Source organism: Bufo bufo, chromosome 3 (genome assembly GCF_905171765.1).
Source record: "Bufo bufo chromosome 3, aBufBuf1.1, whole genome shotgun sequence".
NCBI classification, from domain to species: domain Eukaryota; kingdom Metazoa; phylum Chordata; class Amphibia; order Anura; family Bufonidae; genus Bufo; species Bufo bufo.
In genome coordinates, this window is record NC_053391.1 from 587,208,346 (window position 1) to 587,231,949 (window position 23,604).

General features: G+C 41.5%; 1 protein-coding gene across 1 annotated transcript; it reads right to left on the minus strand.

Moving 5' to 3' along the window:
- Window positions 1-9,273: 9,273 nt before the first annotated feature.
- Window positions 9,274-10,461, minus strand: LOC120993927 (piggyBac transposable element-derived protein 4-like). Its single transcript, XM_040422390.1, has one exon. The coding sequence runs from the start codon at window positions 10,459-10,461 to the stop codon at window positions 9,274-9,276; it is 1,188 nt and encodes a 395-aa protein (XP_040278324.1).
- Between the last annotated feature and the right edge of the window lie 13,143 nt (window positions 10,462-23,604).

The window sequence follows — 23,604 nt, forward strand, 5'->3', positions numbered from 1 at the left end:
ACATTTTATGACCAATTTGTGCAGTAATCCATGTCATTCCAATGGGTTCACATACTTTTTATTGCAACTGTATATATATTATTATTTATTTTTACTGACAAATATATTTTACTTTTACTTTTCATAATGAATGACAAGCAAAATCTCAAGCCTGGTCCTAGAACATGAACATTGGTGTGGTCATTGGAGAAAACACTGCCGGTCATTTGAGGTTCAATGCGTTATTTAAGTGCACAATTGCAATCCTAGCACAGTAATGGTTTCATACAAATGGCATTGATATTTAGCCATATCCATTTTCAGGTCATCTTTAAGCAAATTATGGAAATGTCATTACTATAGTATACTTTTATCGTAATTCTTTGGTGAGTTTAACAGTCAGTAGTCAATTTATCACTTTTTATGGCTCATTTTTGAATTTTAGAGCAGTGCTATAAAATTTTGTAGTGGTTGTTATGTGTATATATACGTATATATTCAAATTTTTTTTTTCTTTGCTTGACACAAAAGAACATGAAATTTATGGAACAACCGCATGTTATATGTTTATGGCTACCAGACTTAAAGAGGTATTCCAGTAATTTGAGGCTATCTCCTATCTACAGGATAATGGATAACTATTAGATTGTTGGGGACCTACTGCTTGGACCCCCATCAATCACCCCATACCCTGCAAGGCCCCAAAATGTACAGTGGCCGGTCAAGCATGTATCCTGCCATTTCATTCATCTATATCAGACCCACTGGAAATAGCCAAGAGCTGTACTCAGCTACCTTGGTAGTTCTATAGAGATGAATGGAGTGACAGTACATTTTCTAGACCTCTCGCTCCGTTTATTTCGGGGTCCCTACCGGAATACCCCTTCAAATAACATAGCCTCAATGGAACTATTATAAGGGATTTCCATCAACTAGAAATGAACAAAGCAATACATGCTCCAGCAGTGATGTGCTGCATAGGGACATGTCACTGCCGAGGCCAGTCATCGGCTGCAGCGGTGCACCTATGGGCTTATACTGTGTTGGTAATAATGATTTTTAGCAGTGAATGTGCTTCCTTTTAAGTAAATGGGCTAGACAGAACAAGTCACCTTAAAGGGGTTGTCCATGAATGCATAATTTCCCTTACGCACATGACAGCATCCTTGAGAGACAGCCTCCATCCAGGACAGGAAACAGGAATTTTCATGGAGAGCTCTTAAGGAGGGGCACTGCTCCTATACCACCAGTTCCTGTTTCCTGTCCTATGGATAGGGCGACATAGTGGAGAGTCATTAGGCTGCAGGACCCCGGATTACTCTGAATGGGGGTTACCTGGTTCGGCGTAAGCCTCCTCTAGTAGCCACCGGGTAAGTCTGGATCCTGCCTTCTGTGTCCTGGAAATCTTTTCGGGTTCAGGTTCAGACGGCACTGTGAGGTGTGGCCGGCACGCCGGAACTTCCTGGCGGTGCTCAGGAGGTCCGGGGCTTCCCTCTCCTTCTTTCCTGCCTGGGCACATTACAGGGATCGGGGAGAGGCGAAATCCCGCGCGGAACCGGAAGTGCGCGGCACAACTTCCGGTGTTTGGAATGCACGCAGAGTGCGTTCCGGAAGTAGCAAGTAATTCTCCTACTAAAGGCCACACGGGAGCACCAGCAGGGACCCGACCAAGGGATTCAGTGGTCCCTTAAGCGCGCGGTCAGAAGCAGACCAGCCAGCCTACAGGAAGACCTGAATTCTCCTATGGAAAGCGCTCTATCCTTGACTTCTACCATGGAGGATGAGAGCAGTCAGCGCGCCGACCCGCAGGAGGGTCATGAAGTTAGACCGGTACTCCTGGTGGGGTAAGGGGGATCTTTCCCCAAACTTTTCTTTCTCTGATAGTTTTAAAGGGGATCTCTTTTTTCTTGTTTCTGTTTTAGACAATTAAAGAGGGGCCTAGAAAGGCTACCTTAAAGACCCGAGGGAAATAATATGCTGTTTGTAAAAAGAAGCTTGCTCCTTCCTGGTCAAAAATGTTATGTCAGCATTGTGTCGACAAAGTGGTGGAAAAGGAGTCCCCATCTCTACTCCAAAACATTAAGGATATTGTGTAATCTGAAGTGTCTGATTCCATGAAAATGTTTAAAAAGTGCCTTCCTTCCACAACCTCTGGCAAACAAGCCCTCTCTACCAGGGCATCAGATTCAGATTCCTCAGACGAAAACGAGCTAGGAGAAATCTTAGATGGTTCAGACTCGTCGGCGGATGAAGAAACCACAGGCAGACCCCTTTTTTCTCCTGATAATACAGATTCTTTACTAAAGGCAATCCGTGCTACTATGACAGTAGATGAATCCAGAGATCAAAAATCTGTTCAGGATATTATGTTCGGTGATCTAGGACATAGAAAAAACAGGGTTTTTCCAGTAAATGAGAATATAAAGTTTCTGATCCAAAAACAGAAATTCTTTGTTCCGAAAAATGTAAAAAGGAAATATCCTTTTGATGAGGCTGACTCTGCCAGTTGGGATAGGCCTCCTAAATTGGATGCCCCCATTGCCAAAATCTCAAAAAGGTCTGCCTTACCATTTGAGGACCTTGGCACCCTTAAGGACCCTATGGATAGACGAGCTGAGGTTTACCTGAAAAAAGTTTGGGAGACCTCTGCTCAAGCGTTCGAACCAAATATTGTCACTACTTCCACTGCTAGGTCTTTAAAATTGTTGCTACAAGAATTGGAATCTCACATTCAAAATAAAACTTCAAGAGATCAATTACTAGCTGTCTTTCCCACCATCTTTAAGGCGGTAGACTTTATATCAGATCCCTCTGCGGACGCGTTGAAGTTAAATGTTAAATCAGCAGCACTCTCTAACTCAGCAAGAAGAGCTATCTGGCTTAAAGGGTGGTCTGGTGACACAGGATCTAAGAATAAACTTTGTGCTATTCCTTGTCAGGACAATTATCTTTTTGGGTCAGTTTTGGATGACCTTTTGGATAAGGCGTCTGATAATAAAAAAGGGTTCCCTGTCCCCAGGCCTCCCAAAAAACTGCAGTTTTTTCTGAAAAATAAAAGGGAATTCTATAGGGGACAAAGAAAAGATTTCAGAGGAGGAAATAAAAATAGAAAAGACAAGGGTTTTCTCTTCAATTCCCAATCCTCCTCAGGATCCAGACCCAGTCAACAATGACGGTTTCTCTTCTGTGGGCGGCAGACTCTCTCGTTTTCTTCAGGCTTGGGAGAAAATATTCTCAAGCCTTTGGATTTTGGGCATTATAAAGGACGGTTTTCGTCTGGAGTTTGTCTCTTGTCCACCGGAAAGATTCAAAATTACTAATATCTTAAAAAATTCTGCAAAAAAAACTAGCTTTAAGACAGGAAGTTTTTTCTCTTTTAGAGAAAAATGTCCTGGTTCCAGTCCCAGACTCAGAAAAAGGGAAAGGTTTCTATTCGTCCCTCTTTCTGGTTCCCAAACCAGACTGGACGTTCAAGATGATTAGAAATTTAAAAGATCAGTTTCTCTATTACAAAAAATTCAGGATGGAGTCAATACAGTCGGTTCTGAAACATCTATTCGAGGGCTGCTTCATGGCCACCATAGATATAAAAGATGCCTATTACCACATCCCAATTCATGCAGACTATCAGAAATATCTCAGAGTGGCGGTTTCAATTGAAAATCAAATTCATCACTTGCAATATACAGCACTACCGTTCGGAATCTCACAGGCTCCCAGACTCTTCACAAAAATAATGTCAGAAGTCATGGCCCACATAAGAGAAAGAGACATTTTAGTAATTCCCTATTTAGCCAATTTTTTTGTGGTAGCGGAATCAAAAACACTTCTGGACGTACATCTCAAAGAAGAATGGCCTCTTTGGTGAGGACTTAATTCTGCCTAGATGTTCTTGGATCAGTTTTTTTGGACCACATTTCTTGCAGCCTACTGAAGTGGGATCTTGCACAATTTTCTTGATTCTGAGCAATTGGCTAAATGGAAGTGACCTGATCATGGGTCTAGGGTGGTGACTCTCAAAGCGTAATAAAGTGTTTCTGTCTGTGGGTTTCACATACAAATCAGTGACTAGCCTATCATTGCAAATGCTGACCTGAGTGTCCAAAAAATGTATGGTTCCCTCAGAATGCGTCAAAGTAAATTTGACACTGGGGTCAATGGTATTCAGAAAACGGTGAAACACCATGAGGTCCTCTGCGGCGCCGACCCAAATCAGGAAAATGTCGTCGATGTACCGCCACCACCCCAGCACATGGCTGAAGTGGTGGCTCACATAGACGACAGACTCCTCAAGATGTGTCATGTAAAGATTTGCATAGGTCAGCGCCACATTGGACCCCATCGCGGTCCCCCGCAATTGCAAAAAGAAATCATCTTGGAACAGAAAATAATTGCGAGTGAGGATAAACTTCAACAAAGCAATCAAAAATTGTTGGCAGTCAGTACTATAATGTGTCTTCTGTAGAATTTCTTGAATAACCCGTATTCCCAATTCATGTTCTATGGTAGTATATAAGCTTACCACGTCGAAGGAAGCCAATAACGACCCTCTAGGAATACATAAATTGTCAATCTTAGTCAAAAAATCATTGGTGTCTCTAATGTAGGATCTAGCTGACATGGCAAATGAACGCAAAATTTTATCTAAAAAGATAGCCGCTTTGCAAAACAATGAGTCTCTGCCCGAGATAATTGGGCGCCCTGGAAGGGAGGTCAGTGACTTGTGAATCTTTGGTAAGGTGTACAATATAGGTGTAACTGGTTTATCACAATACAAAAAGGTAAAAATCTTATCATCGATAATGCCCTTATCTTTAGCTCCAATCAATAGCTCTTTCAGCTCTCTGAGTAGCACAAACTTGGGATCATTGTAAATCCTTTCATATACGTTAGTATCTGCAAGCTGCAACCACTTAAGTTTGACTACAGCAGAGATGGCGGCACTTAGGGATCTGGCTTCGGACCGCAGCCTCACCATCAAGTCTGCTGAGGTGGTGGGGTTGTGGTCATGGACACTAGATCCTACGTGGCCGAAATCAGGCTGCAGCTTGCAGATACTAACGTATATGAAAGGATTTACAATGACCCCAAGCTGAAACGTTGCTGCTAGATGGGTGAATAAACCATCCACTTTTTTTTCACTAATCTGGAGTGCTGCCTTTTTTCTTCTACAGTCTTGTGAAAAAATTAGGACACCCTTTGAAAGCATGTGGTTTTTTGTAACATTTTTAATAAATGGTTATTTCATCTCCGTTTCAACAATACAGAGAGATTAAAGTAATCCGACTAAACAAAGAAAACTGAAGAAAAGTCTTTTCAAGATCTTCTGTAAATGTCATTCTACAAAAATGCCTATTCTAACTGAGGAAAAAGATAGGACACCCTTGCCCCTAATAGCGAGTGTTACCTCCTTTGGCTGAAATAACTGCAGTGAGACGGTTCTTGTAGCCATCTACCAGTCTTCGACATCGGTCTGAGGAAATTTTACCCCACTCCTCAATGCAGAACTTTTTCAGCTGTGAGATGTTTGAGGGGTTTCTTGCACGTACAGCCCTTTTCAAGTCACCCCACAGCATCTCAATGGGATTCAAATCTGGACTTTGACTTGGCCATTCCAGGACTCTCCATTTCTTCTTTTTCAGCCAATCTTTGGTTGATTTACTAGTATGTTTTGGGTCATTGTCATGTTGCATGGTCCAGTTCCGCTTCAGCTTTAATTTTCTAACTGATGGTCTCACATGTTCTTCAAGCACCTTCTGATACACAGTAGAATTCATCGTGGATTCTATGATGGTGAGCTGACCAGGTCCTGCTGCAGCAAAGCAGCCCCAAACCATGACACTTCCACCTCCATGCTTCACAGTTGGTATGAGGTTCTTTTCTTGGAATGCTGTGTTTGGTTTACGCCAAACATGTCCTCTGCTGTTGTGTCCAAATAATTCAATTTTGGACTCATCTGTCCAAAGAACATTATTCCAGAAGTCCTGGTCTTTGTCAACTTTATCGCTGGCAAATGTCAGTCTGGCCTCGATGTTTCTCTTGGAAAGCAAAGGTTTCCTCCTTGCACACCTCCCATGCAAGTTAAACTTGTACAGTCTCTTTCTGATTGTAGAGGCATGTACTTCTACATCAACAGTAGCCAGAGCCTGCTGTAGTTCTCGAGATGACACTTTAGGGTTTTTGGATACCTCTTTTAGCATCTTGCGGTCTGCTCTTGGGGTGAACTTGCTGGGGCGACCAGTCCTGGACATGTTGGCAGTTGTTTTGAAAGCCCTCCACTTGTAGACTATCTTCCGGACAGTGGAATGGCTGATTTCAAAATCTTTTGAGATCTTTTTAAATCCCTTCCCAGACTCATAGGCTGCTACAATCTTTTTTCTGAAGTCCTCTGACAGCTCTTTTGCTCTCACCATGGTGCTCACTCTCACTTCAACAGTCAGGAGCACACCAAACTAAATGTCTGAGGTTTAAATAGGGCAAGCCTCATTCAACATGCAGAGTAACGATCTACTAATTATGTGCACCTGGTGTGATATACCTGTGTGAGATCTGAGCCAATTTAAGAGGGAATACATGTGAGGGTGTCCTATCTTTTTCCTCAGTTAGAATAGGCATTTTTGTAGAATGACATTTACAGAAGATCTTGAAAAGACTTTTCTTCAGTTTTCTTTGTTTAGTTGGATTACTTTAATCTCTCTGTATTGTTGAAACGGAGATGAAATAACCATTTATTAAAAATGTTACAAAAAACCACATGCTTTCAAAGGGTGTCCTAATTTTTTCACATGACTGTATATGTACTTAGGATCCTTGGTCACAGGCCCCTATAAGGACTTGCACCCGCGTTTAATGTGTGCTGCTTTTTTTCTTTTCTTCTCTCTCTCTCTCTCTATATATATATATAATTTTTTTTTAAAGTGGAGTTTTGTGTGAAAGTGTATTTTAGGACAAGTTCTTGCGATTAACTGGTGGTATAGGAGCAGTGCCAATCCTTAAGAGCTCTCCACGAAAGTTCCTGTTTCCTGTCCTGGATGGAGGCGGTCTCTCAAGGGTGCTGTCATGGGCTCATGGAAAAGTGATTACCGGTGAGTGTAATCTTAAATTTCTAACAGGTGTTGTTAGCCTGCGTCCCCTTCTGAAAGGATCATATTGACCTGTTTCCCGCCGCTCAGGTCCTCTGTCCGCATGTCTCCATCTTCCAGTCCAGGGTTTCTTTTATTCCTCCCCATCCTTGGCATGGTCATCCTACCCTCTCCAGCCAACTTCTTGCTTCAGCAGTGACGTGTCTTTTGTGAGCAAATCACCAGATTTGATAGTTCAGTGACACTTTAAAGGGGTTGTCTGTTTTTTTCATATTGATGACCTATTTCAATAACAGATCGTGGAGGGCCAACCCCCGACACCCCCACAATCAACTGTTAGAAGAGAAAGCAGGACTCGTATGAGTGCTCCCTTCTTTTCAATGTTTATCTGCTCGCTGTTGCAACTCAGAGCAGGTATAATTACAACTAACCTGTCCCATTCACTTCCTGTAGTATTCACTTGAACAGGAAGGAGCCGTCCCATTGAAGTAAATGGGACAGTTTCTTGTAATTACTCCTGTTCACTACTGTGGTTGAGATGGTGAGCAGGTAAAAATGAAGATAAGGCAGCACTCGTATGAGCTCTGCTTTCTTTTCAAGCATCTGATAAACCGGACAACCCCTTTAAGAAATGTAGCATGTGTGCCTTTGAGAAAAAGGGCTAGACAGTTTTATCTAAGTCTGTACTATTGGTTGGTTTGGTTTAGTATGAGACAGTATTGTGGGAATCCCCACCCCTTTTCTGATAAGCCACACTCCTTTTGGCTTTAACAGATCATTTCTCTAAACCTAGGTGCGCCACATTTTGGTGCAATTTACACCAGAATATAGGTGCATTGACATTAGTAAATGTGGGGCGGTATAATTTTTCTTTTAGGTACAATTATTGATTATTATGAAGCAGATAGAGGGTAATGCTTTTTTTTTTTTGCCTGTAGTAAGGAGGGGAAGAGAGGACACAATGTGTGAGTTGTGTGTTGCATGTTCGTATGATGTGATTACTCATGTAACCTAGACTTGATGATACTGGGAATTTTTTATATATTTTTTAGGTTTGTTACTGGTTTTATTTTATGTAGAAAGACTATGAAAAAAGATATATCAAAAACTGTACTAAACTGCCCCGTGTGAATAAACAGAATATATGATTTCCAATCATTTAGGGCCCAGAATCAATGTCTTTCATATTGAACTCATAGCGCTGTAGACCTGACTATAGAATATCACGTTTAGCTCTATGTTTACGCTGATATTTGAGATTTTTATAGAATGAACTAAATAAATTGCAGAACACGTGGAAGCAAGATGTTCCACTGATATCCAGTATGATAGGCTTCCTGGGATTTAAAGCCATTATGACAGCTTTATGGTCTGTCCTCAACTGAGCCAAGACAGTCATGGTAAGTTTTAGAGCGGCATCAGGTCCTGCGTGTTTTGAGAATCCCCTATCCCTTTGGTCCAACAGGCCAAAGGGATTTGCAGCATTTAAATTATCCTTGTGCTGTGGATTGGGTAGCCACTAATAAATAATTTCTGCAAGGAAATGCAAAGCATTTATTACAGGAGGGCTCGGAGGCCGTATATATTCCTGCTCTTCGTCACATCTTATGAGCTCCCCCTCTCCCTCCCCTGTTGTGAAACCCAAGTGAGCCCTTGAGAGAGCTGGAGACCTTTGGTGTGGAGAGGTAGTTAATTCATGGGAATGAAATATGAATACAAGTTGCCATGTAATGGGTGTGCTATCTGATGGTTACAGCAGTGTTACATGTTTTAATACCAATCATTTTTTCTCACGCTCTACATGATCAAAGATGAAATAACATGGTTACAATGTAAGCAACCTAATTTCGGAATTTTGAGGCCTCATCCCTGGTACCAAAGGTGTTGCTAATAAAATGTATGCATAAAGCAGGTCTAGATATAGTAGTGTTAAAAAAAAAATACATTCAGTTTAACCTCCCTGGCGGTATGATTATGTCAGGACTTTTGTTCCAAAAGCGGTACCATTTTTTTGCATGGAAATTTGGTCTTATGTATTGTAGGCCTGCAATTCTTAGTAATTACTTACTTAAACCTGACCAATAAAGACTCTAGTAGACCTCTCAGATGTGATAAAGTTCGAAAAAATAAAATCATGAGTTATAATCTAATAAATAATATAATTTTATTCAGTAATGTAATAAATAATGAAATTTGTCAAACAAAAGAAAATTCAGTAAACATCCTGGGTGTGGTAAATTTTGAAACATGGGACTGCACATAGACCAACGTCACAATCAGGGCAATGGAACCTGGTTTCCTTTCGGATTTTTTTTCCATTTCCATCTCGCTTTGAGCAGCAAACTACACACATCCTTGTAGGTGCTGCCTTTTTTGCGCTTGGCGGGATGTAATCCATAAAGTGACGACCAGTCAGCCTCTCTGGGTTTACAACGTCAACAGCGCGACGTCCAGATCTGTTCACGGCCACTGATGGTGTTTGGTAGTTCACAAAAATCTGCTCCGCCACCTTCCAGATGAAGTCAGAGTGAACAAGAGGCTTGTCACTCTTTCCTCTGTGCAGTATATAGGCATTCCACAGACATTGTTCCAGGAGATGCCTGAATATTTTTTTGTAGTATTTTTTTTGTTGCTTCCGCATAGCTGGATAGAATGTCATCGCCTGATCGGCTCTATCGACTCCTCCCATGGTGTTATTATAGTCGATCACAAGTTGTGGCTTTATGACATCTTTCCCACCTCTTGTGTGGACCGTGGTAGTGGAGGTGTTATGTACTGTACTCATTAGGCACACGTCTTTTTTGTCACGCCAACGCATTGCCATCATCTTTCCTTTCTGCCAGGCCACCATTTCTCCTGTTTTCAGTTTTTTCTTGGAAAACATACATGGCAGGCCACGTCGGTTGGCCCTAACGGTTCCATATGCGTCAGTCTTGTTTTTTAGTAGAAACTCGTACAGCTCAGGCGACGTGTAAAAGTTGTCTGTTGTCACACAATACCCCTGATTGAGCAATGGTTCAAGCAGTGAAAGGACTGATGACGTTGCCATCCCATAGCCGCTGTACCTGGGGTTGAATTGTGTTCCTTTGCCGGTGTATATGATGGAATTCCATATATAGCCAGTTGTAGACTCGCAGAGCATATAGGATTTTATTCCAAACCGCGCTCTCTTGGATGCGATGTATTGAATCCAGCTGAGGCGTCCTTTGTAAGCCATCAGACTTTCATCAATGCTGATGTCTCTGTCTGGCACATAGGCCTGCTGGAAATTGGTTATGATCATTTGGAATACTTCCCAGATCTTCTTCAGTTTTGGCGCTGGATGTGTGGCTTCGTCAAATTCCTCATTGTTGGTGAAGTGTAAATTCTTCATTATGAGGGAAAATCGGTACTCGGACATGATGGTGCCAAAAAATGGGGTTGCCAGCAATTTATTGGTAGTCCAGTACCATTTCTGCAGGGGTTTCCCCACCACCCCCTGAAGAAGTATTAGCCCCAGAAATTTCCATATGTCCTCCTTACTCACCGGTTCTCATTTTCTGGTTCTGGAAAATCTGCTGTGCAGAGTAGTGGATTGCTGCTCTTTGTAGCAGTTTGTCTCCGTGACAATCTTTTCAATGACGTCATCCGTCAGAAATAATTTTAGGTACGCCAAAGGATCATTGTGATCAACGTCTACCTTCATCCCAGGCGATCCTGTAAACGGGAATCTTGGCGGTGGTACTGCATCCATACCGCAATCAATAGGGCACCAAGAGCGCACCTCACTGAGCTCAAGTGCAGATTCGTCGCTGTCGCCACTTCTCTGGTCAGTGTCAGAGTCGGATGACGAATCTTTCCACGAATCGCTATCGCTGTCGCTCAATTCTGCGAGGGGCTCTGTGTCGCTGTCGCTGTCAATTATCTGATCCAAACCCGCTTTGGTGATGCTAAAGTGACGCTTTGATGCCATGGTAAAAAATATATATTTTTTTTGCTTAGAAAAAACAGCTAAAAGGGCAGCCAGGGCAGTGTAGAATGATCAGATGTCAAATCTGTCAAATCTGAGGTGATAGTGTAATCTGACAGGATTCCACTGTATCACCTAACTTTATGTGTGTGTTTGACTTTTATACAATGTATTTTTTTTGAATCTCCCGCCCAGTTCCGCCTCTGTGAGGCGCTGCGGCTCACAGAGACGAAACCAGGAAGAGAGATGAGACATCCGCCGGGGCTCTCACCGGCGATCACAGCGGGGAACATCGCTGGATCGCCGGGATTAGGTAAAGACACCCGCCGCTCCCTCTGCAATGTACCCCGAGCGTGACTCGGGGTTACCGCTTCTGGCAGCGAAAATTAACCCCGAGTCACGCTCGGGAATACCGTCAGGGAGGTTAAAAAACAGATAAAACAAATACTACACATTGTATTCCAAATCAACTCAATAACAAAATGTCTCCAGTTTGTGTTAATCACTTACAGAACGTAAAGATAAAGGAATATTAGGCTGTTCAAAAATGGCAGCACCAGCATTTTTCTTTAAAAACTCAAAAAGAATTGAAAAAATGTTTGAGATTTCACTTTAGTTTGAATTACTGAACTAACATTTAGTGGCATAACCATTATTTCTGAGAACTGCTTGATCTGTGTTGCAGCAGTAGACCAACTTTTGGCATCTCTGAACAGGTATTCCAGTCCAGGACGATTGGACTACATTCCACAGTTCTTCTCCATTTTTGGGCTTCGCTTTATAAACCACATTTCTGATGTCACCCTATAAGTTCTCTGTGAAACTGAGGTCAGAGTATTGGGCTGGCCTCTCTATTACCTCAATCCTGTTTGTAACCAAGATGTCTGCTTACTGGTGTGTTTTTGGTCATTTTCGTGTTGAAACTCCCATTTCAAGGGCAACTCTTCTTTAGAATAGGGCAACATGATCTCCTCAAGTACTCTGATATATTCAAACTGATCCACGATCCCTTGTTAATGTACCACAAGAAACAAAAAGCATTACAGCGATTATGAAACTTAAGTGACCAACATTAGTAGAAAGCTCTCTTTGTGAATGGAGCCGACATTCATAAAACCATAGATCGAAGATTAGAAGAGCCATGCCTGATGACCACCGATCATAAAGATTTCACCACCACTGCAAGTACAACTACTGGGGTGTAGGTGCCAATGCATGAATGTTAGTTCAGCGGCTTTTAACCACTTTACATCCGGGCCATTTGCTCCCTTCCTGACCAGGCCTAATTTTACAAATCTGACATATGTCACTTTATGTTTACTTATCCAAGCCATTCAGAGATTGTTTTCTCGTGACACATTGTACTTCATGATAGTCATAAATTTGAGTCAATCTATTTCACCTTTATTTATGAAAAAATCCCAAATTTACCCAAGAATTTAAAAAATTCGCAATTTTCAAAATTTCTATTTCTCTGCTTTTAAAACAGAAAGTGATACCTCATAAAATATTTATTACTTAACATTCACCATATGTCTACTTTATGTTGGCATTATTTTGGAAATGTAATTTTATTTTTTTAGAACGTTAGAAGGCTTAGAATTTTAGAAGCAATTCTTAAAATTTTTAAGAAAATTTCCAAAACCCACTTTTTAAGGACTAGTTCAGGTCTGAAGTCACTTTGTTGGGCTTACATAGGGAATACCCCCGTGAATGACTCCATTATAGAAACTACACCCCTCAAGTTACTTAAAACTGATTTTACAAACTTTGTTAACCCTTTAGGAGTTCCACAAGAATTAAAGGAATATGGAGATCAACTTTTAAAATTTCACTTTTTTGGCAGATTTTCCATTTTAATCAATTTTTTTCTTTAACACATTGAGGGTTAACTGCCAAACAAAACTCAATATTTATTTACCTGATTCTGCGGTTTACAGAAACACCCCATATGTGGTCGTAAAACTGATCTAAGGGCGCACGGCAGGGAGCAGAAGAAAAGGAGCACTGCATGGTTTTTGGAAGGCAGATATTGCTTAGATGCCATGTCCCATTTGAAGCCCCCCTGATGCACCCTTACAGTAGAAACTCCCAAAAAGTGACCCCATTTTGGAAACTAGGGGATAAGGTGCCAGTTTTATTGGTACTATTTTTGGGTACATATGATTGTTTGATCATTCATTATAACACTTTCTGGGGTAAGGTGACCAAAAAATTGGTTGTTTTAGCACAGTTTTTATTTATTTATTCAGCTGAGGGGTTAGGTCATGTGACATTTTTATAGAGCAGATCGTTACAGATGTGGCGATACCTAATATGTATACTTTTTCTTATTCAAGTTTTACACAATAACAGTTTTAATGTGTCCGTGTTCTGAGAGCTATAGTTTTTTTATTTTTTGAGCAATTTTCTTATGTAGGGGCTCATTTTTTGTGGGATGAGGTGACGGTTTTATTGGTACCTTTTGGTATTGGTATTTTGTGGGACATATGCCTTTTTGATCACTTGGTGTTGCACTTTTTGTGATGTAAGGTGGCAAAAATGTTTTTTTTTTACACAGTTTTTTATTTTTATTTTTTTATGGTGTTTCCCCGAGGGGTTAGGTCATGTGATATTTTTATAGAGCTGGCTGTTACGGAAGCGCCGATACCTAATATGTATACTTTTTTTTATTTATTTCACTTTAACACAATAATAGCATTTTTGAAACAAAAAAATGATGTTTTATGTGTCCATGTTCTGAGAGCTATAGTTTTTTTTTTTTTTAGCGATTTTCTTATGTAGGGGCTTTATTTTTGCGGAATGAGATGCCGGTTTTATTAATACCATTTTGTGGGACATACGCTTTTTTGATCACTTGTTGTTGCACTTTCTGTGATGTAAAGTGACAAAAATGGCTTTTTTTGACCCAGTTTTTATTTTTTTATGGTGTTTATCGGACTGGGTGGATCATGTGATATATTTATAGAGCCAACCGTCACGGACGTGGCAATACCAAATAAGTCTATTATATAGAATTTTTTATATTTAAAAAAAAATAATTTATTCCTTACTTGGGAATTATTTTTTTTTACACGTGAAACCTTTTTTTTTATTTTTTAACACTTTTTTATTTTTATTTTACACTTTTCGTCCCCCATAAGGTCATACAAGAACTCTGGGGGACATTTAACTTCACTTTTTTTTTTTTTCACTATTGATTTCTCCTGTAACTGGGGCTGACATAGTAGCCCCAGTTACAGGGGAAATACACCCCCCAGAGAGGCTGTACAGCATAATACTATGCTGTACAGCCTCAGTGCAGGGCTGATCGAGGTCTGTGAAAGACCTCACAGCTCCTGCACTCTCCCGGCCCCGGCGATCACATGACCGCCGGGCCGGAACAGGAAGCGCATAGCGCTTCTTGCTCTGTATACACTGCACTCGGCGAGCGCTGTGTATACAGCAATCTAGAAAGCAGGGACACCTGGGAACTGTCCCTGCCTTCTCTCTGGGTTGCCCTGTTGTCACTGACAGCGGGCAACCCGATCTGCAGCTGCACAATTAGCGTGCAGCTGTGATCTCTGAATGGATGTTCCAGAACGTCCATTCAGAGATAAACCGACAGAGTTTGGCTATTTTCGGCGGCTCCATAGAAACGAATGGAGGGCGGCTGCTCAACTTTCTCCGCTCCATTCTCCCTGTAGGTGCGGGTCCCAGAGGTGGGACCTGCCCCTATCAGACAATGGGGGCATATCCTACTGATAATCCCCCATTGTCTAAGATGGGATAACCCTTTTAAGGACGTTGTGCATCCAGTACATATTGATGGTCTCTCCTCAGGGTAGGTCATCAATATCTGATCGGTGGGGGTCCGAGTTCCGGCACTCCTACAAGCACTGGGTGTCGTTTCGCTTGCAATGGCGGCGTAGTGTATTTACAAGTGCTCGCCCATTCAAGTGAATGGAAACAAACACTTGTAATTACACTGCGCTGTTGAGACTTCCAAGACAACGTGCAGTGTAATCTTGAGGAGGAAGTAGCGCTAGTAGGAGCGCCGCCTCCACTTCAAACAGCTAATTGGCGGGGGTGCCAGGAGTTGGACCCCCACCGATCAGATATTGATGACCTTTCCTGAGGACAGGTCATCAATATGTACTGGCTGCACAACCCCTTTAAACCCAACCATTTTTCTTGCCACCTAGGAAAATTGGCAAGAAGGGAGAAAAGTCACAAATGATAGCACATATATGCAGGGGCATAACTATCATAGTGGCAGACCATGCGACTGCTATGGGGCCCAGTTGGGATTATCTCCTCTTCTACTGGAGGTGAAAACTTGGTCAGGACTCTACCCTCTAAAGGAACAACTTTTAGCAAATGAGGAAGTGGAAAAATGGCCCAAGGGTCATTGAAAAGGGTTAAGGCTGAAACCTCTCTGTGCTGTGTGGGGGCTGGTTTGATCCTTGCTATGGGGCCCTTACTTCTCTATGTACGCCACTGCATACATAGTATGCCCCAAAATTTGCGACTTTTTTAATGCCAAAAAATATATGTAAAACAGTTAATAAATCCCCCCCAATGTGCTGCATAATATTGTATAAATTCATTGTACAATGGTCATTTTCTATATTGACAATAATTAATCATTTTAACTTGGCTTAACACGTGAAGAGAAACATGTGCTCCACGTAATGGGGAATAAATTATTCAGAGACATTACTACCTAAGTGTGGCACAGTTAATGCACTATAGCCATGGACATTAACAAAATGCTGCGAATAGTATTTATCTTGTATCGAGTAACTGGATATATTACTGACATTATCATCTCATTTATTTTCAACAGAAAAAAATAGAAAAGTGTGTGGATAAACATGTTATATATAAATGTCAGGGCGGCATAATGTCTATAGTGATTAATACTGTGCAGATCACAGCTTGTCTTCTCCAATAGAAAATGAGTAAAATTAGACTCCAGCACTCACTTTTTTTCGAAGTATCAAGTTCTCCATTTATTCAAGTTACACACGGATAGTACAGGGCTCAAGATCTCTCTTGGTACAGGCTGTTTTTGACGCGTTTCGAAAAGTCTTATTCGTAAAAGTGGAGTGCACTTGGCGCTCTCAGGTTTAAATAAGAAGTCAAGTGTGTTTGATAGACGCTATAATTTCTCCCACCTGTGACTATGCACTGGGTGGAGAGAGGGAATAGCACGGGGCAGTCATAGTTACTCCCCTTTGCACAACACTTATTTCAAATAGTTGCCACCTGGAGCGTCAAAATCATTCCAATCAAATATCTGACATACATAGAATTACATAGTATTTCATTAAAACCAAGATTATTTCAGTATGCACAGATATTTCTTCCAGCATATTAAAATTTCATAGCTTAGAAAAAATAAAAAACACTGAGAAAAGAAACAGATATAGGAAAAGGAAGAAAAAAAAAAAAAACTCTGCTAGGAAAATCACTGCATTGTATAGGGATTCGTTCAGATTATAGGTGCGTTATTTCTCAATTTATCCATGAAGAAAAATTATTGAGAAACATATTCATAGTTATATACTTTGACATAGTTCATGCACAATATAAGTGCAAACAATAAAAAGAAAAAAAAAGAGAAAAAAAAACGGGGAGGAGACATAAAACATCAAGTTAATTTGAGAGAGGCCTATTGGATTTTTAAGTTGGAGACAAGATATCCAAAGGGCCTCAATTTAAGAAGGGAGATCATGCACTTTTATTAATTATTCGCGGCCGTGAATGGTTCAATGCATTTATGCTCCCTTTTGCAGAGAGATCTTGAGCCCTGTACTATCCGTGTGTAACTTGAATAAATGGAGAACTTGATACTTCGAAAAAAAGTGAGTGCTGGAGTCTAATTTTACTCATTTTCTATGTACCTGAACAAGGAGGTTGAAAAACCAGGACACCGAGCACGCGGATACATTCCTACCGCAGATATAGTGAGCTGGTATCCCACAGTATACATGTCTTCTCCAATCATTGCTTAGACATGTTAAATAGAAAATGGGACTTTTTTTTAAGAGTATTGATTCTTGTAAGGCGGTTAAAGGGGTTCTCTCCCCATGACAACTCCTTTTCATACTGAGCTGGCACCTCCATCATTTGATCATCACAAGTCCAGCTTCACAATTTGCAGGTAGCCATGTCTCTTTAATTACCGGCCATTCAGCTGAATGTATTACATGGATTGGCTAGGATCAGCACAGCAAGAGCCAGTGGGGGAGATTTATCAAGACTGGTGTAAATGAAAACCCATAGCAACCAATCAGATTCCACTTTTCATTTTTTGAAGAAGCTCTGAAAAACTCCTTCAACCCCCAAGTAAGGGTAACAGTACAGGGTTTTACACCAACCCCCCCCCCCCCCCCCCCACACTGAATTACTGTATGTTATATGGACTTCAGTAAAGTATAGGTGAATATACACTGATATATATTCACAGTTACACTCTCCAGATCTTTCTGTAGAATGCAGGCTGCCTGCTTTATCATTTATGAATAACAGGAATATGTTGATTCCTTAAAGCGACCATCCAGTACAAGACAAAATACTTACATTAACTGGAGAACGAACAAAACACTTACATGGTGACTTCTTTTTCATTCTCATTGCAGATCCACAAATTCTTAGGCTCCTCTGCTGCCATCCAAGATGACTGCACCGCTTCTCAGACTGATACTCAGATACACACTGTGCATCGGTAGCACAGACACTTCCTATTTGTCTATCCCTGCCCCTGGATTGGTCAGCACTCTGAGAAGCAGTGCAGCCATCTTGGATGGCAGAAGAGGAGCCCGGGAATTGACAGATTTGCAGCTAAAAAGATTTAAAAAGGAGGTGACCATGTTAGTGTTCTGTTCGCTCCCCAGTAAAGCTATATTCACACAACCGTATTTTCTATCTACATCTGATCTGCGTTTTTTTGAAGATCGCATGTGGACCCATTCATTTCTATTTCAATCTCATAGGGTGTCAAATAACCAAATAGTATATTTTCAGAGTGTGGGTGAAAACCCACAGAAAGAAGATTTCTAACTGAACTGCCAGAGTTGCTCCCTTTCTATATAGTAAAAACAATGGGGTTATGGTCTGTCCAGCTCTCCTTGGTGTTATGGTTATCCTTGCTAAACCCATGACTATCAAGTATTGTATGTTTTCTGGGAAGAATTTGCTTTAAAAAGAGCCAGAAAAAAAAAAAAAAGAAGCATTACTCACCTCCATGGATCCCCAGCTCATGCTGCTCTTCACTTCCTGTCCTGGGTCAACACGCCAAAAATGCTAGAATAGGCCCACTTAGCCAATCATTGGCCTTAGCAGTGACTGGCCTCAGTCAGTCATTGACATTTCTGGCATATCAAGCCTGTACCAGGAAGTACAGCACAATGGGAACTAGTGGAGGTGAGTACTGCTTCTGTTTTTGGTCTGTGTCGGATCAGCATTTTTGGGATCGCACGCAGACCGATTCATTTCTATGGGGCCGCAAAAAATGGGGACAGCAAATTATTGAAAATGTATTTTTGTTTTGCGGACAAAAATAAGCAATTTTACAACGTGGGGTGCACACGGTCCGCATCCATATTCTTGCAGATCCACGATTTGTGGATGTAGCCTTAATGTGAATTTTTTTTCTTGAACTAGTAGATCTCTTTAAAGAGGACCTGTCACCGCTCCTGACATGCCTGTTTTAATAGCTTCATGCATTCCCCATGTAATAACAATTCTGAAGCATTTATTCTTATGGCTCTATGTTGTGCCTTTATTATTTCTACTAGAAGTTATGAATGAATTGCTAGCAGTGGTAACAAGCACTTTAGCATCCTGCTAATGGGGCTCACAATCTAAGGTCCCTATCAGTATGTAGGATTCGAACCTAGGACCCCAGTGCTGCAAGGCACAAGTGCTAACCACTGAGCCACCATGCTGCCCGTATTGTATTATATTTATTGGGAGAGGTTACTCAGAGTTGCTTTCCTCCAGGGTGATATTGTGTCCACCCTTCTTTGAACAGCTTTGTGAACATTGGGAATTTCTCATGAACTGTATGAAGGTGCTATAGTGTTTGGCCATGGTCACAGAGCCACATTGATAGCTGCTGTGAGAGATGATGGAGGGCTTTAGAAATGATGACTGCTTCTCATCTGACAGCACAGGGTGCCTGACCTGCAGTTACTGTAGCATTCTCTGCATATCTCAAGTAATGCACCTAAATCCTCGCAGTGCAGATCTGCCTCTTGAGTTGCCTGTAATTTATCTGACACCGCACACACGCAGCTGCATGTGGATCCAGCAGCTGACAGAGAAGTTCACTCTTCGGCTTATTCCTAAGTCATAGTTCAATTACAGATTGTCTACAATGAATATTATTGTACAAGTGACACCGTTACAGCCGGTACAGTCATTTCTGCAGGTTCATACTTTATAAATCAAAGACGAGATTAAAGGGAAATGTCTTTGAAAAACAGAGTTTCCCACTATTATTTCTCATACTGTCTGAGCTTCCAAAGCAGCACCTGAATAAATTGGAACGGGTGCCTATCAACATAAGAAACAAAAATGGCTCTTGTGTTGACCAAATTGGTCAAATTCTACACGGAAGAAGTAAAGGTGGCCAATGTGCTTCAAGACCTACCAGCCTTTCCACTGTCTGCAGGAGAAGATGGTGGTTGACCTCCATCTCTGGAGCAGGTGTAAATGGTATGTTTTTTTTATAACTACATTGGGGATATGGTTGAGAGAGGGTCAGGAGGAGCAACATTACAGCTCATGTAGTTATGGTGTAAAATAGAAAATATGGTGAAAAGTTCCTACACTGACAGGGATGTAGTTACGGGAAGTGCAGAGGTAGAAGTCGCACCATTACCAAACAAGAAGATACCAGTATTATAAATGGAACATGGTAGGCTGTTACAGATTTTGCATTTGGGGACCTTCAAGTCATGCCTTTACATTAATAGCTTTTACAGTAATTTTTCTGACAATATCCAAGTATGGATAGCAGCCTAGAACTGTCTTAGACCCTTTCAGGTGAAAAATAATTTATGAAGCTCCTTAGGTCATAAATATCCTGCAGATCACCGTTAAAACAAATATATTCTGCATGTATTGTATAGGATTCCCTGTCCTCTGCTAACTACATGACGACTCCCGCAGTGCTGTGCTTGGCAAGAGCTGTCATATGATGTGCATAATGCATGTAGTTAGATGTGGCCATGACATGTCTGCCACAGGACAGAATAGCATTAATAACTTTGTGCATATAGACTCTAAATGTAAAGCCCCATGTATAGGTAAAAAAATTCTTGCAAATCGACCATAAGATGGATGCTTTTGACATTACAACTATCATATGTACCATAGGACAAGTCAGAGGGTGGACCACTGATGTGCTACAATGTAAACTGGAATATTGTCTATCATTTGGCAATTTACACCAGGCGATTTTCATTTCGAATGTCTGGAATCGTTCTAACACTAATGATAGATGCTATGAGTATACAGATGTTTAGAGAAGGTCCTATTTATATCCTCAGTGGCTCCATTTTTCTTTATTCATTTTCTGTTGCAGCACTGTACAGAGATAATCAACATGCACACATCAGTCCCTATTTCCTCATCTCAAACATGCACTAGGACCAATCTAATAGGGAGTCAATTAACCAAATAGTATATTTTCAGAGTGGGTGAAAACCCACATGAAGAAGGTTTCTAACTGAAGAGCCAATGTTGCCTTCATTCTGTATAGTAAAAACAATGGGGTTATGGTCAGTCCAGTTCACCTTAATGTTATGGTTATCCTGGCTAAACCCACAATTCTATCAAGTACTGTACGCATATCTTTAAATAAAAGATCGATAAGGTTAAAGGGGGTTACCGGTGAGAATTTTCTTTAAAAAGACCCAGAAAAGTGTTAAAAAAGAAGCATTACTCACCTAACTCATCCCCTTTTGAGTCTGCTCCAGTCTTTGCTACTCTTCACTTCCTGTCCTGGCTCAACACACCAGAAATATTGGCAAACTCCCGCTTAGCCAATCACTGGCCTTAGCAGTGACTTGCCTCAGTCCCTCATCAGCATGTCTGGCATGTCGAGCCTGGATCAGGAAGTAGAGCACAGTGGGAAGTAGTGAAGGTGAGTAATGCTTTTGTTTTCTTTTTAACATTTAATGGCTTTTTTAAATTTTCCCTTGGAAACCCCTTTAAGACAATGTGGACACATGAACATACTCATTTGCCCATTTCGATAATTATACATAGAGCATAAAATATTTTGATGGGAGGGGTGATGGTGACTACTAAGAGAAAAGAGTCCGGAAATAAGAATAATATATTATAAAGTTTTAATAGATGCCGTTTTCATAGCTCTGGTATAGGACCAATTCTAGCCTTACTGATGTCTTAAGCTAAATTTACTTTAACAAAAATTACTGAAAAAGTAAAATAGCGACCTTCACTGGTAAGGAGAACTGTCAAAAGAAATACATACAAACTGACCTGGTTAGTTTTTCTTTCAGATGCATACCAATTCCTGAGAACTCCAATTCTAAAATCACCCTTGGTCATGGTCTCATTACTTTAGCTGACCACATGCAGTAACATGCCAAACAGTAGCGTGGACACACTGCAGTGCACATGGTGATGCCACCAGGCCTATCTGAAGACTCTATCCTGTACCTTCCTCTTCCTGCGCATACAGTATATATGTTATTAGTGATGAGCACAATAAAAGGACATCTGTACATAACATGACACTGCTGCCAGCCCCAGTGGGCAAAGTGTAATGCAGGGCACATGGTATGCTTGGCATATGTACCATGAAGACAATCAATGGCAGCACCTGATACAAGACACTGACCTCTTTCATATATGGCTTCTATCAGATGCAGTTAGTACTATAAAGAAGAATCCCATCATAAAGTATATGGAAGAAAGGTCTGCCTAATTTTAAGCCGTATTTCAAATGGAAGATCCACAAATCTCCACATCATCTGAAAAGCTATGTACAGATTTCCGTTTTTCGGCATTGATTGTGTGCTCAGCGTGCAAACAGCTGGCAACTGAGATGTTGCAGCTCACTCAAGAAGAGAAGTTGATATTCTCGCTTTGCTGGCTTGCATGTAATGTATCTGGGTAGAAAACATCCCAACAGTGTTTTACAGTTCTGGCAAGGCCAACGTCGGGCCTATGTATACAGAAAGGTTAGCGGAGTAATTGGCACATTCTTTAAAGCTTCACACTCTCTGAACCTGTGAGAAGCTGTCATTATTTGATGCTTACCATCTCTCATCTCCATAACATTTACATAGCAATCCAAATACCTCAGACAAACGCCAGCGACAGATCAAACAGAACATTGTGCAGGACAACAGCAATGGTTAACATGGCTGAATGCAGAAGCATTGCTTAACAATGGCATTTTCTATACCTTTAATTGTGTCATTGTAAATAATTATCCCTGTAGGTAATCTAGGAGGCACGCCAAACTCCTTGTCACAATACAGTGTATCTTACACAATATAATAATATTCCCTGGTAGATTGCAAGCCCTCGGGGCGCTGCCTTCTGTCGGTGCCAGTATGTCACTTGGTAAGTGCATGATTATTGTACTTGCTTGTTTTTATTGTTGCCTCATGTTATAAATGTAAATCTACAGTTAAGGGGGTTGTCTCACTTCAGCAAATGGTATTTATCACGTAGACACAGGTAAGGCTACTTTCACACTAGCGTTCGGAGCGGATCCGTCTGATGTTTCATCAGACGGATCCGCTCCGATAATGCAGACGTTCGCATCCATTCAGAACGGATCCGTCTGCATTAAAACTTCGAAAATTTTCTAAGTATGAAAGTAGCCTGAGCGGATCCGTTCAGACTTTACATTGTAAGTCAATGGGGAACGGATCCGCTTGAAGATTGAGCCATATGGTGTCATCTTCAAGCGGATCCGTCCCCATTGACTTACATTGTAAGTCTGGACGGATCCGCTCGCCTCCGCGCGTTCAGGTGTCCGCTCACTGAGCGGAGCGGAGGCTGAGCGCTGGCAGGCGGATGCATTCTCAGTGGATCCGCCTCCACTGAGAATGCATTGGGGCCAGACGGATGCGTTCGGGACCGCTCGTGAGCCCCTTCAAACGGAGCGCACGAGCGGACACCCGAACGCTAGTGTGAAAGTAGCCTAATACAAGGCACTTACTGATGTATCGTGATTTTCCACACAATAGGAAAAAGACACCGGCCTCTTTGATGGCGCTTTTTCCTATAGTGTCTAAGCATGGCTACCGCTGCTGCATTGCAGGGTGGTCATAACTCCTGTATACAAGCAGGATTGTGCCGGTAATGTCACCAGCACAAATGGGTGATCTATAGCATTGCCCTAGGCTGTTTTGGAGCCGGGTACTATGCTACTTTGCCGCCAAACCAGCCTCTGGCAGATCTCTAGACCGCCCATTTGTGCCGGTGGCGTCACCGGGCTCACTGCTAGGCAGAAGTCTCCGTCTCGCCTAGCAAAGTGATGTGAAGCTCAGTACTTCACCGGCAGTAAACAAACAGACTTTGCGCTGCGCAATGCAGCACAAGGCAAGGGGGAACATC

Excerpts from the sequence above, each read along its gene's own strand:
- LOC120993927 (XM_040422390.1), bottom strand. The coding sequence starts at position 10,461 with ATGTCCGAGTACCGATTTTCCCTCATAATGAAGAATTTACACTTCACC.